Genomic DNA, 25,340 nt, shown 5'->3' with positions numbered 1-25,340 from the left:
TTCTGGCACACTCACCCAAACAAGAGATCCCCCCCCCTCTGAGTGCACACTCAAGCTGCCATAGCAACAGAACTTCAGTACCCACACCCAAGCCACACCTGAGTCTTATGTCTCTTTTGTTCCTCCTTTCCCTGCATACCCACACATTATTCTTTTTCCTTGTGAAATATATTTCCATGACCCTTATTGATTACCCCTCTGAAAGTCTAATTTTCCAAATCTGAGGGCCTAAGCAGATAGTCACTTTTTATTACTATCATTACTTTTATTGTATCTTCTTTCCCCTCATCACCTCCCTAAAGTAGCCATCTCTCTCCCCTTTCCTTCATTTCACCACTGTATGATTTTGGGCTCCAGTTAAAATCCTTCTAAATCAGGTATCACACATCAAAGAACAAAATATCATACCATTTGTGTGCTCACCTTCCCCATACAATCACTGAAAACAAATGGGTTCATAAGCAAAGTGGTGAAGAAAGCTCATGGTGCCTGGTTATAAAAAGATATAGCATCTGGGGTCTTCATGACTTAAAGGTAAACAAGTGGCCATCTAACTCAGAAGCAACAAAGACCACATGGAAGAAGCATACCAGCCTTTGTGATCACGAGGTTTCTATGGGATCAGGTATCAGGCATCAAAGAACAAAATATCATATCATTGTGAATGTGGGGGAGTGTGGAGTGGAAACCAAAAGCCCATGTGTAGGCAACAGGACATCTCCTTATAGAAGGGTTACAGGGAGGAGACGAGTCAGTCAGGGTGCAATGTAGCAACAATGAAACATACAACTTTCCTCTAGTAACTAAATGCTTCCTCCCCACCTCACTATCATGATCCTAATTATACCTTACAAATCTGGTTAGACCAGAGGATGTACACTGGTACAGATAGGAACTGGAAACACTGGAAATCCAGAACAGATGACCCTTTCAGGACCAGTGGTGAGAGTGGCGATACCGGGAGGGTGGGGTAGAAAGGGGGAAGAGATTACAAGGATCTACATATAACCTCTTCCCTGGAGGATTGGCAACAGAAAAGTAGGCGAAGGGAGACATCGGACAGTGTAAGACATGACAAAATAATAATAATTTATAAATTATCAAGTGTTCATGAGTGAGGGGGGAGCAGGGACGGAGGGGAAAATGGAGGAGCTGATACCAAGGGCTCAAGCAGAAAGCAAATGTTTTGAGAATAATGATGGCCACAAATGTCCAAATGTGCTCGACACAACGGATGGATATATGGATTGTGATTAAAGTTGTACGAGCCTCCCAAAAAGGATTTTAAAAACAAAACTAAACTAAAACCTCCTAGTCAACCACCACTTTGACATGATCTGGTAGCTGACACATCACTCATAGCTGTACTACAATTCTAAGAAAACTGGTGAGCCACATTTAACTCCAAAAATTAAGGAAAACAAACACAAACAATTGAAAATCACCCAAGCCAAATGGATTCAGGAAGATCACAGGCCATTGGGTCAAAAGTTTTGTGGCTCCAATGGCAGTAGAAGCATCTCAGCCGTAGCATGGGTCTCCACGTGACTCCTCCAACTCCAGGGCTCTGACTGTATCAGCATACCTCCATCAGGCTCATCATCAGTAATGTCTTGCAGGGAATGAGTGTGGGTGTCCCACCTCCAGCAAGCTATTTATCACTGTAGCATCTCCACATGTGATCATCAAGCTACAACCTGATTGGCTAAATTCCACCCCTTCACAAGTTGACACCAGATTATGTAATTACCACAGCCCCCAAATAAAACACCCCCACATATTGCATTCAAATTCTCCAAATACAAAGGAGGGAGATAATTCTCAGGGAAGTTAGACAAAAAAAGAACAGCCATCTACAAAGGAAAACCAATAAGAAAAAGTTCAGACTTTAAAGCAGAAACCATACAGGTAAGAAGGCAATGAAGTGATATTTATAAAATCCTGAAAGAAAATAAACCCTCTCAACCCAAACTCCTATATCCAGCAAAATCATCCCTCAACCAAAGTGAGAAAAACTGCAGGAATTAAAAAAATACAGATTGGCATTGCAAAAAATAAAATAAAAAATTAAATGGATCACTATGGATAGAGATTCAACAACAGCAGCACACAATTCTGAGAGCATTAGGACACGACCATCCAGACACCATAAGCCAGAAATTAGCACAATGAAAGCATGACTCAAACAAAGAAAAAGTGGAAGAACAAAGACATAGATAAAACCAAATTAAAAAAGGGGGGAAATATAAACACAGCTGACTGGCAGCAACAAACTCATATCAATAATGGCACTTATTGTTAATGGATTAAATGCATCAGTCAAGAGAAAGCATCAGACTGGATTAGAAAGCAAAAATCCATCTATATACTACCTCCAAGAGGCACACCTTAAATTCAAAGACAAAGATAGACTGAAAATCAAATAATGGTTAAAAAAAATAGATCTACCAAGTCAGTAGCAACTATTAAAGACAGGAGTGGCAATATTAATCTGATAAAATGGATTTCAAGAAGAATAACAATGAGAGACAAGAATGGACACTGCACAATGATTAAAGGAACAGTACACCAGGAACATAGAACCATAATACATATATACGCACCCAATGAAAGACCCTTAAATATATTGATTGTGTTCTCAGAGAGTTGAACCAGAAATAAACAGCTCTATAATAATAGAAAAATTCAACACATCACTTCCAAGGAAAAACAGCTCACCAGGAAAGAAACTAATAAAAAACACAGAAGAGGCGGGCCCCGGGAGCGGAAGTTCCGGAACCCAAAGGTGTGGGTTCACATGCCCTCACTGTTTTGTGGGTTTGGGAGTCAGGATGGCCTTGAAAGTCATGAACCAACAGCAGAAAAAGAGAAAGGTCCAGTAGGGAGAGCACTCCGACGCCAGCTCCCGCGGGAATCCGAGCGGAGACTATCTAGTCGGATAGGTCGCCGGTTGCTTATTCCACAGTAAGACCCTGCCCAGAGCCATCGCAGGAGGGCTGGCGTCCCTTTTCAGCTCTTTGGAATCTCCTGTTCAACCTGTGTACGTGCCTGCGCCTCAAGAAACAACCAAAAAAAGGAGAGAAGATGAAGGGGAAGAAATTACATCTCAGACTCAAAGACCACATTTGCAAGAACCTGCAAAAAATTAAAGTAGAAATTTTCTGATGCAGACAAAAAGTTGGCATATAGGGAAAGTGCTCTTGCATTTGCTGATCTAGAAGAAGAAATTCACCAGAAACAGAAGAAAAGGAAAAACTCTCAATCATGTGATGATGTTAAAGCTGGAGCAGACAGGTAAGCACTTGATGGTATAGATCACTCAGCTGTAAATCAAAGAAAGAACATTCAAATCAGCCAAGAAGAAGAGAGATGAAAGAATGAGAGGACTGTGTTTGTTGGTAATTTGCCTGTCACATGTAACAAGAAGAAGCTGAAGTCTTTTTTAAAAAGAGTATGGACAAATCGAATCTGTGCGATTCCATTCTCTGAGGGACAAGAGATCAGTATTTGTGGGAAATCTCCCTTAAAAATTAAAGAATCTGCTGTGAAAGAACACTTTTGGGATTGTGGAAATATTGTAGCTGTGAGAATTTTGAGTTAATGGAGTTGGCAAAGAGTTTGACTATGTCCTGTTTGAGAATACTGATGCAGTTCATCTTGCTCTGAAATGAAATAATTCTGAACTAATGGGAAGAAAACTTAGAGTCATGCATTCTGTCAATAAAGAAAAACTAAAGCAACCAAATTTAACTCCAGACTTGAAGAACATCAGTAAACCTAAGCAGGGACTTCATTTTGATTCACACATGTACAAGGACATTCTAAAAGTTAATTTATTGGAGAAAAGGCAGGTCTCAATAAAAGTAAAAAGAAAGGACAGAAGAGAAGTGGACAACTTAAGAGACATAAAAAGAAATAGTGGTCTGAAGGGATTAAGTATAGTGACCCATGTGTTCAGTTTCAGAACTTTTATGGATGTCATGTGGGAAACTTGGAAACTCTAGTCTTATTTCATTCAAATTATAATATGGCTTTTGATGCTTAGCTTTTAAGATGTGGGTTATGTGTAACTGCTGATGGTGAAAGAGGTGATTTCAGGCTTAGTGTGAACATCTAGAATTTGTTAGAAATACTTAATTAGCAATTTAGCTGTTTCAAGAATAGGTTCTATGTGGTGGAATTTTAAAATGAATGAAATGAAAATTAAAACAATGTACAACTCTTCCTGATGTGTACTATTGAATTGTATGATATATGAATTATATGCCAATAAAACTGTTAAAATCAGTAGTTCTGATTGTATCTAAGTATTAAATTTAAGTGGTATAATGATCTAACATAGAGATAATAGAACCTAACAAGAAAGGTTCTGCTGACCCATGGTTAACAGCCCTACACGCAACCCACAAAAAGCCCTATGGGTTTACCCACAAAAGGTTGTTGGAGCTGCGTATTTCTGCCATTGCTTCTTGATTGTTACCTGATACACTTCTAAGATCCTTGAACAACCTTAAGGGATTACTAGATAGTGGTTCTATGAAAGAACACAAGAATCATAGAACTCACCTCGTTTGCATCAAGCATGACCAGTACGTTTTACATGCCTGAAATAATGTTACTATAATTTCTTAATTTTTGGATAAGTAGTGTGTAGAGAGGCCATTAAAGCTCTTGGCAAATGGGCTATCAAGCAGATTTCTATTTAAAAAAATATATGTAATTTCCCAGAAAAATGTGTAATTCAAAATTAAAATCACCTAATATGATAAACTTTATTTTTAATGACATAATATAAAAATATACTTTCTGACAAAATGTAGCAATCTGAAGGAAAAACAGTATGAAAAAAAGTACAAGGGGAGAGAATCCTGTTGTACACCCTTCGGACATGACCTTGAAGCTGAGTCTGTATAAGCTGAGAGCAAAGTGACAATAGTAAACCAGTGTAGCTGATCTGAAATAGGTAGAACCTGTGTCATTCAGACATGATATTAAGTTGTGAGGAAGAGAAGTTTTCTTACTGATTTTTTAATCCTGTCTTTTGGGTGGAAAATAAGAAACCTAAGGGATCTTTTAAATATTGCTCTGTAGAGAGCTTGGAGAAGTCCTATCTTTCTGTCTAGCCAGGGACTGACAGGCTCAGTATCCCAGATGGTGCTTTCAAGAAAGACCCATGCCATTGCCAGGGTGTCAATTCTGACTCAGCCTGACCCTAGAGGGCAGAGTAAAAGTGCTCCCTAGGATTTCCAAGATTATACATCTTTATAGGAGCAGAACGCCTCAACTTGCTCCATAGTATTGTTGATGGTTCAAATTACTGACTGCAGTGACCACCCACTACTTATCCAAACATCCCACCAGAGCTCCTTGAACAGTGCTTAGAACCTTGTTTTTACAAAAAGGTTAAGTGTATGTTTTACCTGCATCTTAAGGAATTTTGCCTGTCCAGTTAAATTTATATAAAGGTGCATCTTGTATTGATTGTGACTAGTCAGATACACATCCAATTGTGACTGTCCTATAAATGGGTAGTTATTTTAACATATTGATAACAGTTCATCATTCTGTGACTTTGTTCTTGTTTATTATTATTTTGTTTTCTTCTTGATAGAGGTTTTTGTTTTACTTTGTTATTCTTGTTCTTTAAATGTTTTATTGTATATGAAATTCAAGATAAGTAAATCTATAGTGCAAGTAAGTGGATTAATAGTCCTTGGGGTTAGGTATGGTGGCTTGGGGGAAATGGAAGGTAGTGACAATAAGTACACGAATGAAGGAAATGTTTAGAAAAGAATGATGGCAACATATGTAAAAATAGACTCATTGGGACCCCAATGAGGACACTAGTAGTACTGGACAGGCTGTGGACAGACTGGGTTGAGTTCATATTGGTTCTGTATTTCGAACAGTGCCTGACACAGGATTAAGTGCCACGAAGTGTTAAGCATATATTCTTGTGAATGTGGTTGCCATTATTAATACCACTACTACCTTTGAGTTGCTATTTGTCTGACTCTACAACACAACTGAGGAAAGGAAGCTCCTCTTATGTGTGTTCCGAGAAACTATTTTTTATTTTTAATTTATATCGATCCATTCCACATAAATAAAGGGTTTGATGGCATCTCCCAGCAGGTGTGCTATTGTAATCCTCACCCATTCATGGTCTTCCCTGGCTTCCCTTTTTTGTGAAATAGTAGTCCTGGGGTTAGGCCTAAACTCTATCATCCAGCAAAGTACCTCAAATGGAAATTCAGTCCTTGAACTTAACCTCATTTGCATTTACTAATAAGATTTATAACTTATAAACTGCTGATGTGTACATACAGACTGGCATAGTAGAAACAGATGCATATATACAGGGACCTACATGAAGGTAAATATGCATGTCTACATGTGTGTTTAACAACAAATGAATACATATGTGAAGATACTGATGTATGGCTATGTGTATATTTACCAACACATATGTGAGCATACAGGCACATGTCTCCATGAACATTTATTGACAGATGACCACACACATGCCTATGTGTGTGTGTTTACCAACAGATACAAACACATGTGAAGATATGAAGATATAGGTGCATGGCTACATATCCACTTGCTGGGAGACACATACATACATGATGATATCGATGCATGTCTTAGGTATATGCTTAGTGACAGACAAATACATATACAAAGTAACATGTGCTTATCTATACATGCATTTACCAACATCAACATATACAGAGGAGAAGAATAAAACAACTTGCCAGTATTTGGTGAGTGGGTAATATTAGAATAATCCTATTTGCCCGGGGATAGATGTTGTGATGAATGATTCTCAGTAATGTGCTGAGCCATCAGGCTATCCCAGCCATTCATCATCTTGAATGCACGCAGGCAAATGGGATTATTATTACAATAAACTGAAACTACCTGGGGTTTGTCCTCTGGGTGTCTAACCCCCCATCTCAGTCCTACTCAGGAAACTGAAAGTTTAAACCAAATACACAAAGTCAGGGAAATTTTCTCTTGAAATAACTCTTTGAACGTAATCATTTTCTAAAGGGAAAAGTGAATCTGGAAGATAAATTATTTGATGTTCTGGAAGTATCAAATGCAGAAATGAAAAAGCTGAGTCTGTGGCAGCAGAATCTGGGAGCATCTGAGGCAGGCAGGAAGCAGCAGGGAGCAGGGTCATAAGGCATCTTGGAAGACAGTTGGCTTGAGCCCCTAAGCAGGAAGAAGGTCCAATATGGATTTTGCTGATCGTCTTCCAGATTTCAGTTCCCTGCTTGACAGCTCAGCCTGCCCAGGCCCCTTGTTTTGCACATGAGCTCCCCTCAATTAGGGAGTGTGATTGGAATGTGAGATTAATGATTTCCTTGATTACTTAAGCGGTGTAACCTCACTGCTATTGAATTGATTCTGACTCACAGTGACTCCATAGGACAGAGTACAAGAGCCCCCGTGTATTTCTGAGACTAACTACGAGAGTAGTAAGCCTCATCTTTTCCACACAGAGCAGCTAGTGGTTTTGATCTATTGAACTCGTGGTTAGCTGAGCAGCCCAACTCTTAACCCGCTATGCTAGCAGGGCTCCTGGAATGAAACACTGAAAAATATTTCAGTCTTGAAATATGTTCTCTTTACACAGAATTGCACTTTCAGGGGTTGAAGTTTTTAAATGAATCTGTCCTTCTTTGATCTGATCTCCACAGCACCATTGAAGGGGTGCTGGCTGGCCTATATGTCTTAGCTCTAACGTGTGTGTGTGTGTGGCTATGTGTGTGTGCGCATGCCTGAGTCAGGATTGCACAGAGCAAATAAGGTGGGCTCTAAAGTCTCTCATTTAGCCCAGATAACATGTTTTCTATATTATCTATATATTTTCCTATAACATACTCTTTTGAATTGTTGAGTTTCTGATGCATTGGGGTGGTGCATTCACCGTGCGGTGCAATCAGCAGGTTTAGCTGCCAAGTAAAAGGCTGGGTGGAAGAGTTCACATAGAAGACCCTTTAGCGCACAATTCCACTCTGATACACACAGGACCACTGTGGATTGGAGTGGACACCACAGAAAGCAGTTATGAAAAACAGAGCTTCCTTTATCTGGGAAAGGTTTCCCTCTGGATTTGGGTTTCCATCAGCCATGGACTATGTCTGTCCTCTGCTATAGATCTGTGATTTGGTTATAACTACGGACAGTGCCTACACCAGAGTGAGGGTAGGGCAATTGCCTGTGTTCGTGTAGGGACTAGCCTTTTCTATTCTTTTACAGAAAAAAGGGGACATTTCCCACACTGGAGAGGTCAGATGTAAACAATAAGTACAGCCTAGGAGGCTCAACCTACTTTAAGTGCTATCCCTCTCCAACGGTGGGCCATTGTTCTGAGTGGGGTGTCATCTTTGTTTAACATGTAGACTGTCCCATTTCATGTGCTGGCATGTGATGAATGCAGAATTCTAGAAATCTTCACAGGACTCATAGCAGCTTGTGGTGCCCTGTTTGAGAAGGAAAACCTGGATACAGCAGGGGGATTGTTTGAAAGAAGGAATGTGTTTTACTTTGCCCACGTGAATCTTGCATCTGATTAGAGTGGGAAGCGGCAAGACTGGGCGGCTGAGGCTGTCGTTTCTGAAGAAAGCTTTCTGTGCTGACCTCTCCCTCTAGCTGAGGTTGATTTCTAATTTAATTCTCTCTTCCTACAACTTTCCTATTAGCACAGAAAGGTTGCTTTGCTTTGTGCTTGCGTTCTTCTTTAAAGCACTCAGATTGTTTTCTCTGCTGATTGCATCAACCAGCATTAGGCAACTGGTAAGTGGTGAATCCGAAGCTGTGAGCTCAGTAATTTGCAAGAAATGCAGAGAGCCCTTGGCGGGCTATCTCTAGTTTAAGGGTGGGGAAGGCTTTGCCCTTGTCTACCCGTAGGTCCAAGAGTGAGAGGTAGCTTCCATGAAGGGCATTGGGAAAGTTCTTAACATAGCTGGTCAAAAAGCAGTTTCTCAAGATAACAAAGCCCGTCACCTTCTTTTCAGGGTATTACAAGGTCACCCCACAGGAAGTGTGCTAGATTGATTGAATCTGACAGGGACTTATTTGTGGTAGCAATGAAAGTAATACACCTCAAAGATTGGGATCCATTCCAGTCTGATGGCTTGAAGGGGAGCACTGACACACTGGAGTGTGTAGGAGGAGGGAACTGAACCCCATTAGTCGAGGAATGGAGTCAGGGCAGCTGTTTGGTGCCCAATAGAAGATTCAACGTGAATCTTCTGGTTCAGATTGGAACTGGAAACACAGGGAATCCAGGGCGGTGATCCCTTCAGAACCAGTGGTGTAAGTGGCGATACCAGGAGGATAGAGTGGGTTGGAAAGGGGGAACTGATTACAAGGATCTACATGTGACCTCTCCCTAGGGGATGGACAACAGAAAAGTGGGTGAAAGGAGACTTCGGACAGCGCAAGATATGACAAAATAATAATTGATAAATTATCAAGCATTCATGAGGGAGGAGAGAGCGGAGAGGGAGGGGAAAAAATGAGCTGATGCCAGGGGCTTAGGTGGAGAGCAAACGTTTTGAGAATGATGTGGGCAATGAATGTCCAGATGTACTTTACACAATGGATATATGCATAGATTGTGATAAGAATTGTAGGAGCCCCTAATAAAAAGATTAAAAAATATATTATTCAACGTAGGCAAGGCCCCTGTTTTCAAACATGTGCAAGCTGTGAGGAGAAATAGCATGGGTCTTCTGCTTAGGTCCTGATGACAACATTAGGACTATGATCATAAGGTAGAAAATATGCTTTGTGACATTTAGAACTACCTGACCATGGAATGGGCTGTCTTGTTGGGCAATGGACTCTCTGTGAATAACTAGCACGGTGAATATGTCAATAGTGGGAAAAGGCTCAGTGAGCGTCAAGCACCTCGCTCTGAGTTAGTGCGCCCATGGCGTTGTCTGGTAAGGTTCTCTCTGGTCACAGTGAGAATGGTTTTGTAAAAGCAGTTGCATTCAAACCTCATTTTCTGTGATGGTTGATTTAAAAGAACAGTGTGTGGCTGTGAGATTTTTTTCCTGCTCAGGAAAAATGCCACAGAAATTGCTGTGATGTTGAACACAGTGTACAAGGACAGTGCTAAGGGATAAACTCAAGTGTACGAGTGGTTTTCTCATTTCAAAAAAGGTGAAATGTCGATTGGTGACAAACTTCGTTCTGGATATCCCTCAACTTCCCAAATGTTGACTCATAGTGCATTGGGAATTTGTTCCACCAGGTCAGACTGTTAGTCAAGTTTTCTATTTAGAGGTTCTGAAAAGATTGCATAACAGTGTATGACAAAAATATCTGATTTGTGGAAGACAGAGGACTGGTTTTGCCAACACAACAATGCACCTGCTCACACAGCCATCTCAGAGCACCAATTTTTGGCAAAAACAGCATGCCTCTATTGTTTCCCACACGTACTCACCTGACCTCACTTCATGTAATGTCTTCTTGTTTCGATGAACGAAGAGAGAAAAGACAGTGATTTGAAGATGTAGAAGAAGTGAAGAAAAAAATAAAAACTAGGGAGGTGCTGTCAGCCATCCAAACAGATGAGTTGGAAAAATGTTTCCAAAAATGGAATTGCAGATTTAACAGATGTATTAAGTGTAATGGAGAGTACTTTGAAGGTGGTAAGGTTGTTTTGCAAACAAACAAATAAATAAATAACTTTCAAAAAAGACCCCATTTTTGGGGGGTACCTCTTGTATGGGACATAATTTGATGGTGCTAGTAAGAAGAGTTTAGTTTAATTCTTATTTTTACAGAGCTTGATACAGTATTTGATCCCCTGAATAGGGAACAAAGTCTAGATCTTATTCTGCTCAACATTTTTCTACTGAATGAAACGGTTCTAGAGGAAGGTGCTTAGGTTGTCAAAGTCTGTGAGGTGGGGTTGGAAAGAAAGCACCTCATAAAAAAGAGGCATTTTTCAGCACAATATCTGACACATGGCAGGAATTTAATAACCCTTAGATTAATTCATGTACAAGGAGGCATGATACAATCCCTGGATGATACAGATATTATAACATATCCAGCTGCTAACCAAAAAGTTGGAGGTTTGAATCTACCCAAAGGTGCTTCTGAAGGAAGCATTGACTACTAACAAATTAGCCATTGAAAACCCCATGGAGCACAGTTGTACCCCGACACACACAGGTCATCATTAGTCAGAACTGACTTGAGGGCACCTGGTCACTGGCACAATGACTGAGCGCTAGGTTCTGGAATCAGCTAGCCAGAATATGAATATTACCCATTATATGAATAGTACCTACCTTGTAAATTTGGTTTTAATGATCAAATGATAGTCAGATCTATCTTTACTCCATGCTCCACCATTAAGGTAGCAGCTTCTCATAGATTTTCATGGAAGATTAGCTATTAGTGTTGGAAGAACTATGAGAGGAAGAACCCATCCTTACCGGAACATCTTTTTCATTGGTCTCATCAGTCCAGGACCATCCAGGTATATCCAGACATTTTTCAGAGTTTCTTTTAAAGGATTGGTAAATTCAACTGTCACAACCATGTCCAAACCAATCACTTTAGCACCACGGGTCTAAGAAAGGAATGAGGGGAGAATGTAGCTCATTAGTAACAATTGAACCTCGTTCTGCTTTCTTATCTCTTTAACCAGCTTTACTTTCGTTCATGGTATACAGGATGACTACATTTTTAGCAATAGCAGAGAATTATTGCTTTGACTAGGGGATACCTATTGAGAAAAAGATGAAAAATTACTAATTAGAATCACACTCCTTTTCTCATTATAAAAATCAATCTAATTAGAGTGTAGGTTAATAGGCTTGGCCACCAACTGCTCTTCATCAGCAGGAGGTGGAAATGCATTTGCTGTATCAACAGATTTTTATGGTGAAGGCCACTTGGTGAACTTTGCTTTTGGTTGGGGTTCTAATTCCCTGCTAGGACATGGGAGATTTCTGAATCCAAGTGGTAGAAAACACTACAGAGAACGTTTACATTCTCACTTTTAACATGCTAGGAATTTTTTCCCAAAAATTTTGTGGAAAATGGAATGAAAATCTAATTGAACTTTTCCATGAACTGTTTTTTAATTAAATCATTTATTATGGGCTAATACAACTCTTATAACAATCCATACATCCATGCATCATGTCAAGCATGTTAGTACATTTATTGACCTCATTATTCTCAAAATATTTGCTTTCTATTTGAGCCCTTGGTATCAGCTCCTCATTTTCCCCCTCCCTCATGAGCCCTTGATAATTTATAAATTATGATTATTTTGTCATGTCTTACACTTTCCAACGTCTCCCTTCACCCACTTTTTCTGTTGTTTGTTCCCCAGGGATGGGGTTATATGTAGAACCTTGTCATCAGTTTCCACTTTTTACCCTACCTTTCCTCCAACCCTCCCAGTATTATCACTCTCACAACTGGTCCTGAAAGGCTCATCTGTCCTGGATTACCTGTGTTTTCAGTTCCTATCTGTACCAGTGTACATCTTCTGGTCTAGCCAGATTTGTAAGGTAGAATTGGGATCATGATAGTGGTGGTGGTGGTGGCGGGGGAAGCATTTGAGAACTAGAGGAAAGTTGTATGCTTATTGTTGCTACACTGCACTCTGACTGGCTGATCTTCTCCCCGCGATCCTTCTGTAAGGGGATGGCCAGGTGCCTACAGATGGGCTTTGGGTCCCCACTCTGCACTCCCCCTCATTCACAATGATAACATTGTTTGTCCTTTGATGCCTGATACCTGATCCCTTTGACACCTCGTGATCACATAGGCTGGTGTGCTTTTTCCATAAGGGCTTTGTTGCTTCTCAGCTATATGACTGCTTGTTTATTTTCAAGACTTTAAGACCCCAAATGCTGTATCTTTTGATAGCCAGGCACCATCAGCTTTATTCACCACATTTGCATATGTACCCGCTTTGTCTTCAGTGATTGTGTCAGGAAGGTGAGCATCATGGAATGCCAGTTTAATAAGAACAAAGTATTCTTGCATTGAAGAAGTACTTGAGTAGAGGCCAATGTCCATTTGATACCTTAATACTAAACCTATAAATATATGCACATAGATCTATTTCTCATCATCATCATATATAAATATATTTACATAGGTATATGCCTGCATTATATATAATATATTATATATAAATATAATTACATAGGTAATGCCTTTTGCCTCCTAGTTCTTCCATCTGTTTCCTTTTACCTTCTTCTTGTCCCCCTATCATGTTCAGCCTTCAGTTGGGTTTCAGTAATTCCTCTCAGTTATATTGCCCTTGATCAAGCCCTACCAGGCTTCTTAAACCCAACTCACCACTGATTTTGGATCACTTGTTCCCTTGTCCTGGGTTTGTTAATACCACTTTCTTTCCCCCACCTTTCCCTCTCTCATGTCCCCCCAGAAACTTCGGTCCTGCTGTTTTCTCCTCCACATTGTTTATCCAGCCTATCTTATCTAGATAGACCTGCAGAGATAGTAATATGCACGGAAACAAAACAGAGCAAAACAAAGCAACAAAAGAAAACAGGGAAAGGGACCAGACTTCAACCAGGTGCTCCAAGATGTGAATGCAACATACCAGCAAGAAGCAGGGAATCAGTAGAGAAATCCCAACTACATGGACAGCTGCCTCTCCCCCAAGAAGAATTTACTTCATAGGACAGCACTGAAGCTACAGCTCAGGGGGAGGGGCATGTCTGATCAGAGAACACGGGAGCAAATGAAGGGAAAGGAAGAGAAAGGAGAGCACATCCTGGCCCACCAAGCCTTGAGGACCATATCCCTGCTCAAAGCAGCCAATGCACAGAGAGTGGCCAACCCCACTATGAGACACAGCATCCCTCAGTGACCCATAGACCTACAGGGTACAAAACTGGAGACACAGTGAGGGAATTGCACCCAATTTGATCCGACTACACTGAGGCAAAACACTAAGGGCATGTAACAGAACAGCAAGGGGAGCAGAGCAAGGAAGTCCCAAGGGAGTACCAAAAATAGACTTTGGGGCCAGGGTGTGGCACCTCATCAGACTTGACTGGAAAACACTCTTAAAGGTCAACAAATAGACCTTGAACTATTTACAGGCTTTTCCATGAACTTAAAAAAATAATTAAATCATTTTATTGGGGGCTTGTACAACTCTTCTCACAATCCACACACACATCCATTGTGTCAAGCACATTTGTATATCTGTTTCCCTCATTATTCTCAAAACATTTGCTTTCTACTTGAGCCCTTGGTATCAGCTCATTTCCCCCCTTCCCTTCCTGCTTCCCCCTCCCTCATGAACCCTTCATAATCTTAAACTGTCTGACATCTCCCTTCACCCACTTCTCTGCTGTCCATCCCCCAGGGAGGAGGTTATATGTAGATCCTTGTCATGTTTCCCCTTTCTCCTTCACCTTCCCCCCACCCTCCTGGTATCACCACTCTCACCACTGGCCCTTAGGGGTTCATCTGTCCTGGATTCTCTGTATTTCCAGTTCCTATCTGCACCAGTGTACAACCTCTGGTCTAGTCAGATTTGTATGGTAGAATTGGAATCATGATAGTTGGGGGGGGGCATTTAATAACTAGAGGAAAGTTGTATGTTTCATCATTGCTACACTGTGCACCCTGAAGCCTGTTTTTATGCCCAAAGTGGAGGTCCTTCCTGCTGAACGTAAGAGTGATGAATCAGGACACTAAGGCAAAAGAGACTTTAATTTGGTGCCACGTTTGGGTCCAGGAGGGAGAGAAGCTATTTGTGGATGAGAAGATAACAGCTATTGGCCATTAACTCACACTCATTCACTGCCATTGAGTCAATGCTGACTCATAGTGACTCCCCGTCGGTTTCTGAGACTGTGACTGTTATGGGAGTAGAAAGTCCAGTCTTTCTTTCATGGAGCTGCAGGCGATTTGAACTGTTGACCATGTGGATCACAGCCCAAACTCATAGCCACTAAACCACCAGGGTTCCTTTGGTCCTTATGGGATTTAAAATGCCTATTTGGCAGTGTGTGACGTGCAATGGCCAGAGATGAATGCCAGCTTCAATACTTAATCAGCAGTGGGGCCTTGAGTAAGTTACTGAGCATTCCTGATTTTCAATCTTCTTATCTCTAAAACTTGTATGTCTAAAACTAATATTTCTATGGGATAGTCTATGTACTGGGTTCTTATTATTATGAGTTCTTATGCTGTGTCTAACTCTGTTCAACACACCTGAAACCGTATATCTTCACAACACCAACACAATGTGTTGGGAATGACTAGGCAACTTTAAAAGGATTTTTGTTTGTTTGTTTGTTTGTTCGAGGCTGTACATACCAAATGGATGCACTTGTATAAGTTCTAGGTAATTTGGGTACAAGGTAATAGTAATAGCACTTCCTTCATTTGAAACAGGTATACTGAGAAAACTCACATAAAGCAATTCACACGTTGAGACATTTGTGGTGAAGTCTGTTCATTACAGTTTATACTTTATTAGAGTTGAAATGCTCATGAGAATTTGCTTTCTTCATATTGTAATTTAGCCACTTTCAAAAAATATATTTTTGTTTCATAATTATTAGCTCAGTTAATTTGACTATTTGGAAATGGACTTACTGCTGGAGTTGCTATAAATTCACCCAGCCCTTCCTACCTTCTGCTGTTGAGTGGATCTGAGTCAGCGTGACCTGAGATAGGGTTCCAAGACTAACTCTTGACAAGAGCCCGTGGCCTCAGCCAAGAGCCTCATGGTTTTGAACTGAACCCCGTGTGATTAGCACTCTACCCCTTACTGGACATTTTCTCACCAATGTGGTTTTCCACATTCTTTTTTTTAATTAATAAATGTTTTTATTGGGGCTCATACTGCTCTTATCACAATCCGTAAATACATCAATTGAGCAAAGCACCCTTATACATTCATTGCACTCGTCATTCTCATAATTCACCTTCCACTTGGGCTCCTGGAATCAGCTCGGTTTCCCTCCCCCCCCTCCCTCCCTCCCCGCTCTCCCCTTCATCCTGGTTCCTTGATAGTTTATAAATAATTATTATATCTTATCTTACACTCCCCGGCCTCTCCCCTCACCCACCTCCCCATTGCCCATCCCCCAGAGAGGAGGTTACACATAGATCTCCAAGATTGGTTCTCCCTTTCTACACCCCTTTCTCTCCCGGTGTCGCCACTCCTACCGCTGGTGTTGAGGGGTTCATCCGTCCTAGATTCCCTGTGTTTCCAGATCCCTACTGCACCGCTGTACATCCTCTGGTGTAACCAGGTACGCAAGGTAGAATTGGGGTCATGATAATTGGGAGGGGAGGAAGCATTCAGGAACTAGAGGAAGATTTTGAGTTTCATTGTTGCTACACTGAACCCTGAGTGACTCATCTCCTCCCCACGACCCCTCTGGAAGGGATGTCCAGCTGTCTACAGATGGGCATTGGGTCCCCATCACGCACTCTCCCTCATTCACGGTGATGTGATTCTCACCACCACCCCGCCTTTGTTTTCCACATTCTTAAAACCTCATCATAACAAACCCTGGTAATCTTGTGTCCTTCCAAAAACATCTATTAAAATTACCCTTTGGGATGCCCAAACACAATTGCTATTACCTTCTAAGTTGATCTTTGCCTTGAATTGAACTGGTACAACAGATCCCTTGGAAATAACTATTTGGATTGGATTAAAAAAATTATTTTATGTACATTTGTTGCCATCATTGTTCTTGAAACATCTGCCTTCTGCTTGAGCCCTTAATATCTGCTGCTCATTTCCCCCTCCCTCCCCGTCCCCCCTACCTCATGAACCCTTTGTAATTCATAAATTATTATTGTTTTGTCATTGAGAATGATGATGGCACCGAATGTACATATGTTCTTGACACAGAGGGTGTATGTATGGATTGTGATAAGAATTGTACAAGCCCCCAATAAGATGATAAAAAAAATCCAATCCAAACATTAGCAGACTAAGGCAGTGCATTACTGAGAAAGCTGGTGTGCAGCTATCTATTGATTTCAGAGACATGTTTAAACACATTTGGTTTGGAATAAACCTGAGCATATATGCATGGGAACCCTAACAGCAATACTGATTGACTTACTCTTGTATTCTGTCAGAGATGGTGTTCAGTAAAACTTGGGCCAGTGGTTCTCAATTGGACACACAATAGAATCACCAGGATAATTTTTAACACTACTGTCATCTAAACTCACAGCAAACAACAATAGGAATCTGAAGAGGCAAAGTCTATGATCAGTTAAAGCACCCCTCCTAATACCATCTTGCCTGGAGTAAGCCTCACAGCAACACCATGGATGGATTTGATAAGCTGTAAGTAACTTGAAGCTCTGGTAGTGTAGTGGTTATGCATTGGGCTGCTAACTGCCAGGTCAACAGTTTGAAACCACGAGCTGCTCTGAGGGAGGAAGACAGGGTTTCTTACTCCTGTAAAGAGTTAAAGTCTCAGAAACTCACAGGAGCAGTTCTACCCTGCCCTACAGGGTCTTAATGAGTCTAGTAGCAGTATGGAACCTGAGAAGACAATGATAATAGTTCTTCCTATAAGAAGTAGGAGGCAGGAGTTCACTCTTGAGAAAACAAATTGTTCGGGAACATGTGATTTATACAGTGACGTGAAATTACTAAATGACCCGACTGAAACTCAAGTAGCACTCTAACACATTGATGCTAGAGAAACTGGAGAAACCAAAATCCAAACAATCCCCAAATCTTTTATACTGTCTAAAATGGTAAGTGGGAAGGAAGGAGGATTTCCAATTGCTGGGAAGTAGAACTTGGAGCCATAATGATAAAACTGAGCATAATAAGGCTTCACGGGGTGGGGACTGGTTGAATAATTGCCAAACTGGGACATGAACAACAATTTCTTGTGTGGCCTATGGATGATTGACCCTATTTGACTTGGGAGGTGAATAGATTAGTTCACCTTGAAGGCTGGAATGGAGCCCATAGGGTTGCTCAGCCTAGGCACTGTTGGCCTTTTGGGAAAGACCATTCTGTGTTGTGGGGAGTTGTTCTGTGCATTTGTAGGATGTTACCCAGTATTCTGGCCTCTAGTCCTCAATGCCAGTAACATTCAGTAGAGACAATCATTAAGTTCTCCAGATATTATGAAATGTTTCTTGGGGAAAAATTTGCTCCAGATTGAAAAAAATCACTTGTGTGGACACAGCATTGGAAGAGACAGACAGAAATTTTCACTTTCTTTCCAGATGTCCTGCTGCTGTATTAATTCTGATATAAGAATCATGGAATAATATATAATTAGCAGATTTTACATGGTTTAGCTCCTAAATGTGTTCAATATATCTTTTTTAAAAAATTAAAGAAACTTAGATTCCTTTGGTGATTAAAAACAACAGGCTAATGCAGATATATTTCTAGCAAAAATATCTGCTATGATTACTTTTATTTTTTCTGGAAAATATTTTGGAGCATCTGCCTTCTCGGTGACTTACAATTACCACAAGTTAAGAGTTACTGCTCCCTAAAGAATCTGTCATTCCAACTCATAGCTACCCTATGTTCACCCTTTGCCAGAGCCTTTGCTATTCTCAAAACTGTTCTTGACTTTGAGCCCATTGTTGCCGCCACTGTATCAATGCATATTGTGGAGGGCCTTCTCCTTTTCATGGCCCCTCTAATTTCCCAAGAGTGATGTCCTTTTCTAGGTACTGATAACACGCCCACAGTATGTTAGACAAACAATCACTGTGCTCACCTCTAAGGAGCATTCTGGCTGTACTTCTTTCATGACAAATTTGTTTGATTGGTAGTTGGTGGTACTTCTAAATTCTTTACCCGTACCATAATTCAAATGGATTCTTCTTTGCATACAAGGTAATGGAAAATATCATGGCTTTGGTCAGGCACACCTGACCAAAAGTAACATCCCGATTCTTCCTTACTTTAAAGAGGTCTTGTGCAGCAATTTACCCAGAAGCATTGATTGTGGATCCAAGCAAGATGAAATCCTTGACAACTTCAAACTTTTTCTCTGCTTATTATGATGCTGCATATTGGTCCAACTTTGAAGGTTTTTTTTTGCTTTTTCCCTCTATGTAGTAACAAACACAAGATCAAGGGATTCATTTTCTGATCCCTGAAGTCTTACAGACTCCAGGTTCAGAACCCTTTCCACACCGTTCAGCTAGTTCTACATAGGACAGCCATATGCCTCCTTCTGGGTCATTGATGACAGTGATAGAGCACTCTACATATTTCAAAGGCTGTGCCTTGTGTGTAAGCCTTTATAAATAGGCTTAAGATATGAATAGAATTAGAAGATGAAGCCTTTTAGGATAACTTCATGTGCTTTTCCTAATAGGCTTGCTTCTAGATATCATCACTGTAGTTAGCTGCAGGCATTGGCTTACAAACATGGACTCGGGTCCCTGATCATGGAGTGGGGAGAAGGTTGTAAAGGGTAAGTAGATGAAGCAGGCGCACCCTTTGCAGGTTGTCGTGTGTTCCTTCTGTGATTAACAAAGATTTAGAATACTTTGCTGTTGTTGTTGTTGACATTTTGTCTTCTGGACCCAGAATTTATATTTTCTGAGATGATAATTAACTTTACAACTTTGGAAACTCAAATCAAACCTAGTGAAAAAAGCCCTTTAAACAACACATTCTTCTGCTTTATGAAATTAAGTGCAGTGAGTCCTGCTCCCCTTTCTTTAAAAAAATGAAGCTTACCCACTTTTTTAAGCAATGGCGTGTCTGTGAAATGCTGATCATAATTACCACTTGGGGTGAAAATGTCTGTTTGCATCTAATTCTCTTAGGAACCTGCACAGCGTCCTCTTTTTCATTCTGTAGAAATCATTCCATCTCTTCTTAGTAATAGTTCTGATTGCTTTGCTCTCATAAAGCTTTTTAAAAAATAGAGTCTTTCAGAAATGCAGAGAAGGTTAGATCAAGCTGCCTTTAAAGTAGGCCAGGGAACTTTAGAACCTTTAGATATACAAATGGAGTTTGAACTCACATTTAATCATAGACTCCAATCTAAGAATAAATTAGTTATTATGATGGAGTCTGCTCAATATTTGCCCTCATGAAGTGACCATTGAAGACATGGATGGGGTGAAGAAATCAGATGGTACCTGGATACCAGAAAGAATACTATCTGAGGTTCTTCGAAGTTTGTCTTAAACCAAGCAGCCATCTAAGTGAGGCATCAGCTAAGTCCTTGTGGGAAAGAGCATGCTATGCCATGTGATTCAAGGACCGTAAATAATAAAATACAAGATCAGAGGAAGGAATTGTAGTGTAGCTAAATTCTAAGCCCCTAGTTTGCAGAAGACCATGGATGACAGTGAAGCTCAAAATTCACTTGCTGAGTCCCCGTTCAGATTATGTAAACCTCCATTGAATTCTCTCAGACCTGTGACTAGGGAGTATGCAAAACTAGACACTCCTGTCTAAGGGTGGAACCCGAAATGTCAATCAGGTTGCAGCCTGATGACATCTCTTTGGTATCATAAACTATTTGTATAACAGTAAGATGACCAAAATTCTCTCTCTCCCTCTCTCTCTGCCACTTTGCTTTCCAGCCTACTAAGACACTGTGTATACCTCAAAGGGCAGCCCCAGGTGGGCTACTTGACCCTGAGAGCTGTGGGCACCCTGCCATATTTCCTTGCACCCACTGGTCTGTGATAATCCTGCTTCACTTTTCTATGCCAAAAGCCTGCAGCTACAGGAGTTTGAAGAGCGATTTATGGACAAGCATTGAATTTATGGACTTGAGTTGGACAGGGCTGCTATGTCTTCTTGATATATAATTACTTTTTGATAGAAAGTTCTTTCTTATACATAAAGGAGTATTAGTGGATTTGTTTCTCTAGACAAGCTGGCTGAACACAACTCAGGATGTGAATAGTCTTGCCCCCGGAGTAGATTGGAAAGTGGATTATGACAAGCATACTAAGATTAACCTTTGAAATATTATCATTTGTTTTTCCTTTTTACTCATTTTTAGTTTGTTATAATTTCTATTATCATCTGTTTTCTTTTGGAGTGAGGTTTTTCTGTGTTTTATTTTGTTGTCATTGGGTTTTTTTTGAAATGGCATATATTATTTTCTTCTCATTCCATCGACCAAGAGGAACTGTCATGGCACAGCGGGTTATGTATTGGGTTGGTAACTGGTAGCTCAGCAGTTCGAACCCACCAGCGACTCCACAGGAGAACAAAAAGGTTTTCTGATCCCTTAAAGATTTACAAGGAGTCTTAAAACTCTACAAGGAGTTTCTACTCTGTCCAATAAGATCACTATGAGTCAGGATTGACTTAATGGCAGTGAATTTGATTTTGGTGTCATTTTGCAGACTCTAGTTACATAAATACCACTAACTTAAAGAGAATCTGGAAAATACATCTCTTTCCCCACCCAAAAAATAAATAAGTGGGTTTGGTGATTTTAAAAAGATAATTTTATTGGGGACTCATACAGCTCTTAGCACAATCCATCCATCTTCCATTGTGTGAAGCTCATTTGTGGAGATGTTGCCCTCGTCATTTTCAAAGTCTTTTCTTTCTATTTGAGCCCTTGGTATAGCTCGTCATTCTTTCCCCTCTCTCCTCCACCCTCTCTTCCTCATTTACCCTTGATAATTTATCATTTATTATTATTTTTTCATGGCTTACATTGACTGATCTCTACCTCCACTCACTTTTTTGTTGTCCATCTCCCTGGGAGGGGGTTATATGTAGAATATTGTGATAGGTTACTCATTCCCCTCTCCTACCTTTCCCTTACCCTCTTGGTATTACTACTCTCCTTACTGGTCCTGAGGGGTTTATCTGTCCTGAATTTCCAGCTCTTATCTGTATCTGGGTACATGGACTGGTCAAGCTGGATTGTAAGGTAGAATTGGAGTCATGATAGTGGGGGTGGGCATTAAAGAACTAGAGGAAAGTTGTATGTTTCATTGGTATTATACTGTACCCTGACTGGCTTGGTTCTTCCTTGGGACTCTTCTGTAAGGAGATGTCCAATTGTCTACAGATGGGCATTGGGTCTCCACTCTGTACTCCCCGTCATTCACATAGATATGATTTTTTTGTTCTACGTTTTTGATACCTGATACCTGATCCCATCGATACCCCATGATCACACAGGCTGGTGTGCTTCTTTCATGTGGGCTTTGCTGCTTCTCAGCAAGATGACTGCTTGTTTGTCTTCAAGCCTTTAAGACCCCAGATGCTGTATCTTTTGATAGCTTGGAACCATCAGTTTTCTTCACCACATTTGTTGATGCACCCATTTTGTCTTCAGCAATCGTGTCAGGGAAGGTGAGCATCATGGAATGGCAGGTTATTAGAACAAAGTGTTCTTGCATCAAGGGAGTACTTTATTAGAAGCCCAATGTCCATCTGTTAATTTAATACTTAACATATACATACAAATATATGTGCACAGATCTATTTCCCCATAGTTATATATAAATATATTTACATAGGTACATGCCTCTATTTAGACCTCTATAAATGTCCTTTTTCTCCTAGTTCTTTCCTCTATTTCCTTTCACTTACCTCTCGTTCCACTATCATATTAGGCTTTCATTTGGATTTCAGTAATTCCCCTCGGTTACATTTCCCTTGTTCAAGCCCTTCCAGGCATCCTACACCATCCTCATCATAGATTTTAGATCACTTGTTGTTCCCTTGTTCTTGGGTTTCTTAACACCCACTTCCTTTCCCCTGCCTCCTCTCTCCCATGCACCCCTTGAACCATCGGTCCAGTTGTTTTCTCCTCCTGGTTGTTCATCATTGTTATTTTTGGTATGATTTTCTTTATGTGAAGTCTAGGATAAATAATCCATGGAGACAGTATTTATATTATTCATTCCTTAGGCTTATTGCAGGGGAGGTTGAGGAGTCATGGGGTGCTCACAATAAATTGAACAAGAATGAAGAAAAAAATAATGAAGGAAATGATCTAAAATTGATTGTGGTAGTGATTACAAAGCTCTTTTTAATATATTTAAATCATTGAATTGAATGGCGAGTGGATTACTTGCCAATGAAACTGTTAAAACATCAATTGCAAAATAACAACAAATGGCACATTCATGATGTCACCATGCAAATACACATAAGGCTATGTGACCTGGAAGACAACAAACAAAAGTGAAAAAAAGGAAGAAATGTGCATGTTTTCACTTTAGATAAGAGTATCCATTATTTGAATCAGAAAAAAGGACAAAGCATATATCCATCAGTAACATCTCATTTTTTCTCCCATACATCTAATGTAATTGCTTTTGTTCTTCCCATTTAAAATATCTGCTTTTAGATTTGGATCTCAACTCAAGTACTCCTTTAGTACAAGAACACTTTGTTCTAATAATACGGCATTCTGTGATGCTCACCTCCTGACACAATCGCGGAAGACAAAATTTGTGCATAAACAAATGTGGTGAAGAAAGCTGATGGTGTCCGGCTATTAAAATATATAGCATCTGGGGCCATAAAGGCATGTAGATAAACAAGTGGCCATCTAGCTGAGACACAACAAAACCCACATGGAAGAAGCACACCAACCTGTGTGATCATGAGGTGTTGATGGGATCAGGTATCAGGCATCTAAAACCCAGAGCAAAATCATATCCAAGGTGAATTGGGTGGGGCGCTTGGAGTGGATACTCAATGCCCATATGTAAACAATTGGACATCTCCTCACAGAGTGGACATAGGAAGAAATGAGCCAGTCAAGGTGCAGTATAGCACCGATGAAACACACAACTTTCCTCTAGTTCTTTGGTGCTTCCTTCCCCACACTATCATGACCTCAATTCTACTTTACAAATCAGATTAGACCAGAGCATACACACTGCTACAGATAAGAGCCCCAAACACAGGGAATCCAGGATAGATAAACCCCTCTGGAGCAACAAGGAGAGTAGAGATAACAGGAGGATTAGGGGAGGGTAGGAGAAGAAAGGGGGAATCGATCAAAAGGATCAATCTAGAACCCCCTCCCGGGGGGACGAATAATGGAAAAGTGGGTGAGGACAATGTAAGATATGGAAAAAATAATCTATAACTTACCAAGAGTTCCTGAGGGAGGGTGGGTGGGGGAGGGAGTGGGAATAAATGGGGAGTTGATATCAGGGTCTCAAGTGGGAAGAGAATGCTTTGACAATGATGATGGTGGCATATGTGCAAATGTGCTAGACACATTGGAGGAATGTATGGATTGTGATAGGAGATATAAGAGCCCCTAATAAAAGTATTAAAATAAATAAATATATAAAATATATGCTTTAAAAATATGGCATATAATAGGGTGTTTTTCTAAGTTAAACTCTACTTCCAAAAGACCAGCCATTGAAAACTGTATGATGTACATTTTATTCTGACACACCGGGTATCACCAGACATTGGAGTTGGCTTAATTGCATCTGGTTTATCCTGACTCAATATTGATTATGATAATAATAACATGTATTTAACAATTACTTAGTAATTCAGGTATTACATTTATCCTATGACATTCACTCTATCACCCTATTGATGTGGACAGTGGATGTTGGAAGATCAATAAAATGCCCAAGTTATAGAGCTAGTATGTTAGAAGAACCACATGTAAATCTAGGCCCTTCTGCCTGCAAAGGGTTAATCTTTAAACATTTCATTCGCTATGATCTTTGACAGCCAACAAGCAAAAATAGTAACATTTCCAGCTGGAAATAGTTGTTTTTCTAAAATCCATTAAAGAATAAATTTTAGTATTCCCTCCTTAGGTTCTAACAAAACACCAGTTGAGGAAAATGATTATAGTTGATCCAGATCTAAATTAAAAACAAGTCTTCCAATTATTTCTTTTTGACTTTTTACGGAGCTATCAGGTTCATATGCCAGAGTGAAACGTGATAGAGTATCTTGAGACAGGGGTCTATATTAACTGACGATAGTAGCACTTTCTATTTAGGGTAAAGACAGAGAAACCATTCTTTAAGATAACCAGTAGCCCAAACATTGTGGGGTTCTATAAAAAGGATGCTGAGATTGGTTTTTCTCGTTGGTTTTGTGAGTGTGTGTGTGTGTATTTCCTTTAAAATTGAAAAAAAATAAAGGAAAAAGAAAATACTTAGAGCAGATTAAATTTCAGATAACACAGCTAATGGTGATTTCTCATTTTTAGTCTCAGATATATGTCTGCCTTGGATTACACCCTTCATTTGTAAACCCAGCTTTTTATCGGGGAGTACGCAGGTTATGCTTTCCTAATGGGTGAAGCACATAGTGTCTGGTTCTGTCCCCCAATTCTCTGTGGCTAGCA

General features: G+C 40.2%; 1 protein-coding gene and 1 pseudogene across 1 annotated transcript in view; one reads left to right on the top strand and one right to left on the bottom strand.

The window, feature by feature from the left end:
- The window catches only part of F13A1 (coagulation factor XIII A chain), a 295,105-nt gene that overhangs the window by 9,547 nt on the left and 260,218 nt on the right, over positions 1-25,340 (bottom strand). Inside the window, exon 13 of the mRNA XM_075554127.1 lies at positions 11,475-11,611. Within this exon, the coding sequence (XP_075410242.1) occupies positions 11,475-11,611 (137 nt within the window). The remainder of the gene's footprint in view (positions 1-11,474; positions 11,612-25,340) is intronic.
- Positions 2,832-3,919, top strand: LOC142452981 (RNA-binding protein 34 pseudogene; annotated as a pseudogene).

Source organism: Tenrec ecaudatus, chromosome 7, assembly GCF_050624435.1.
Source record: "Tenrec ecaudatus isolate mTenEca1 chromosome 7, mTenEca1.hap1, whole genome shotgun sequence".
Classification (NCBI taxonomy): Eukaryota; Metazoa; Chordata; class Mammalia; order Afrosoricida; family Tenrecidae; genus Tenrec; species Tenrec ecaudatus.
Note: the sequence above shows the minus strand (reverse complement) of the source record. Positions and strands in the feature narration are given on the sequence as shown.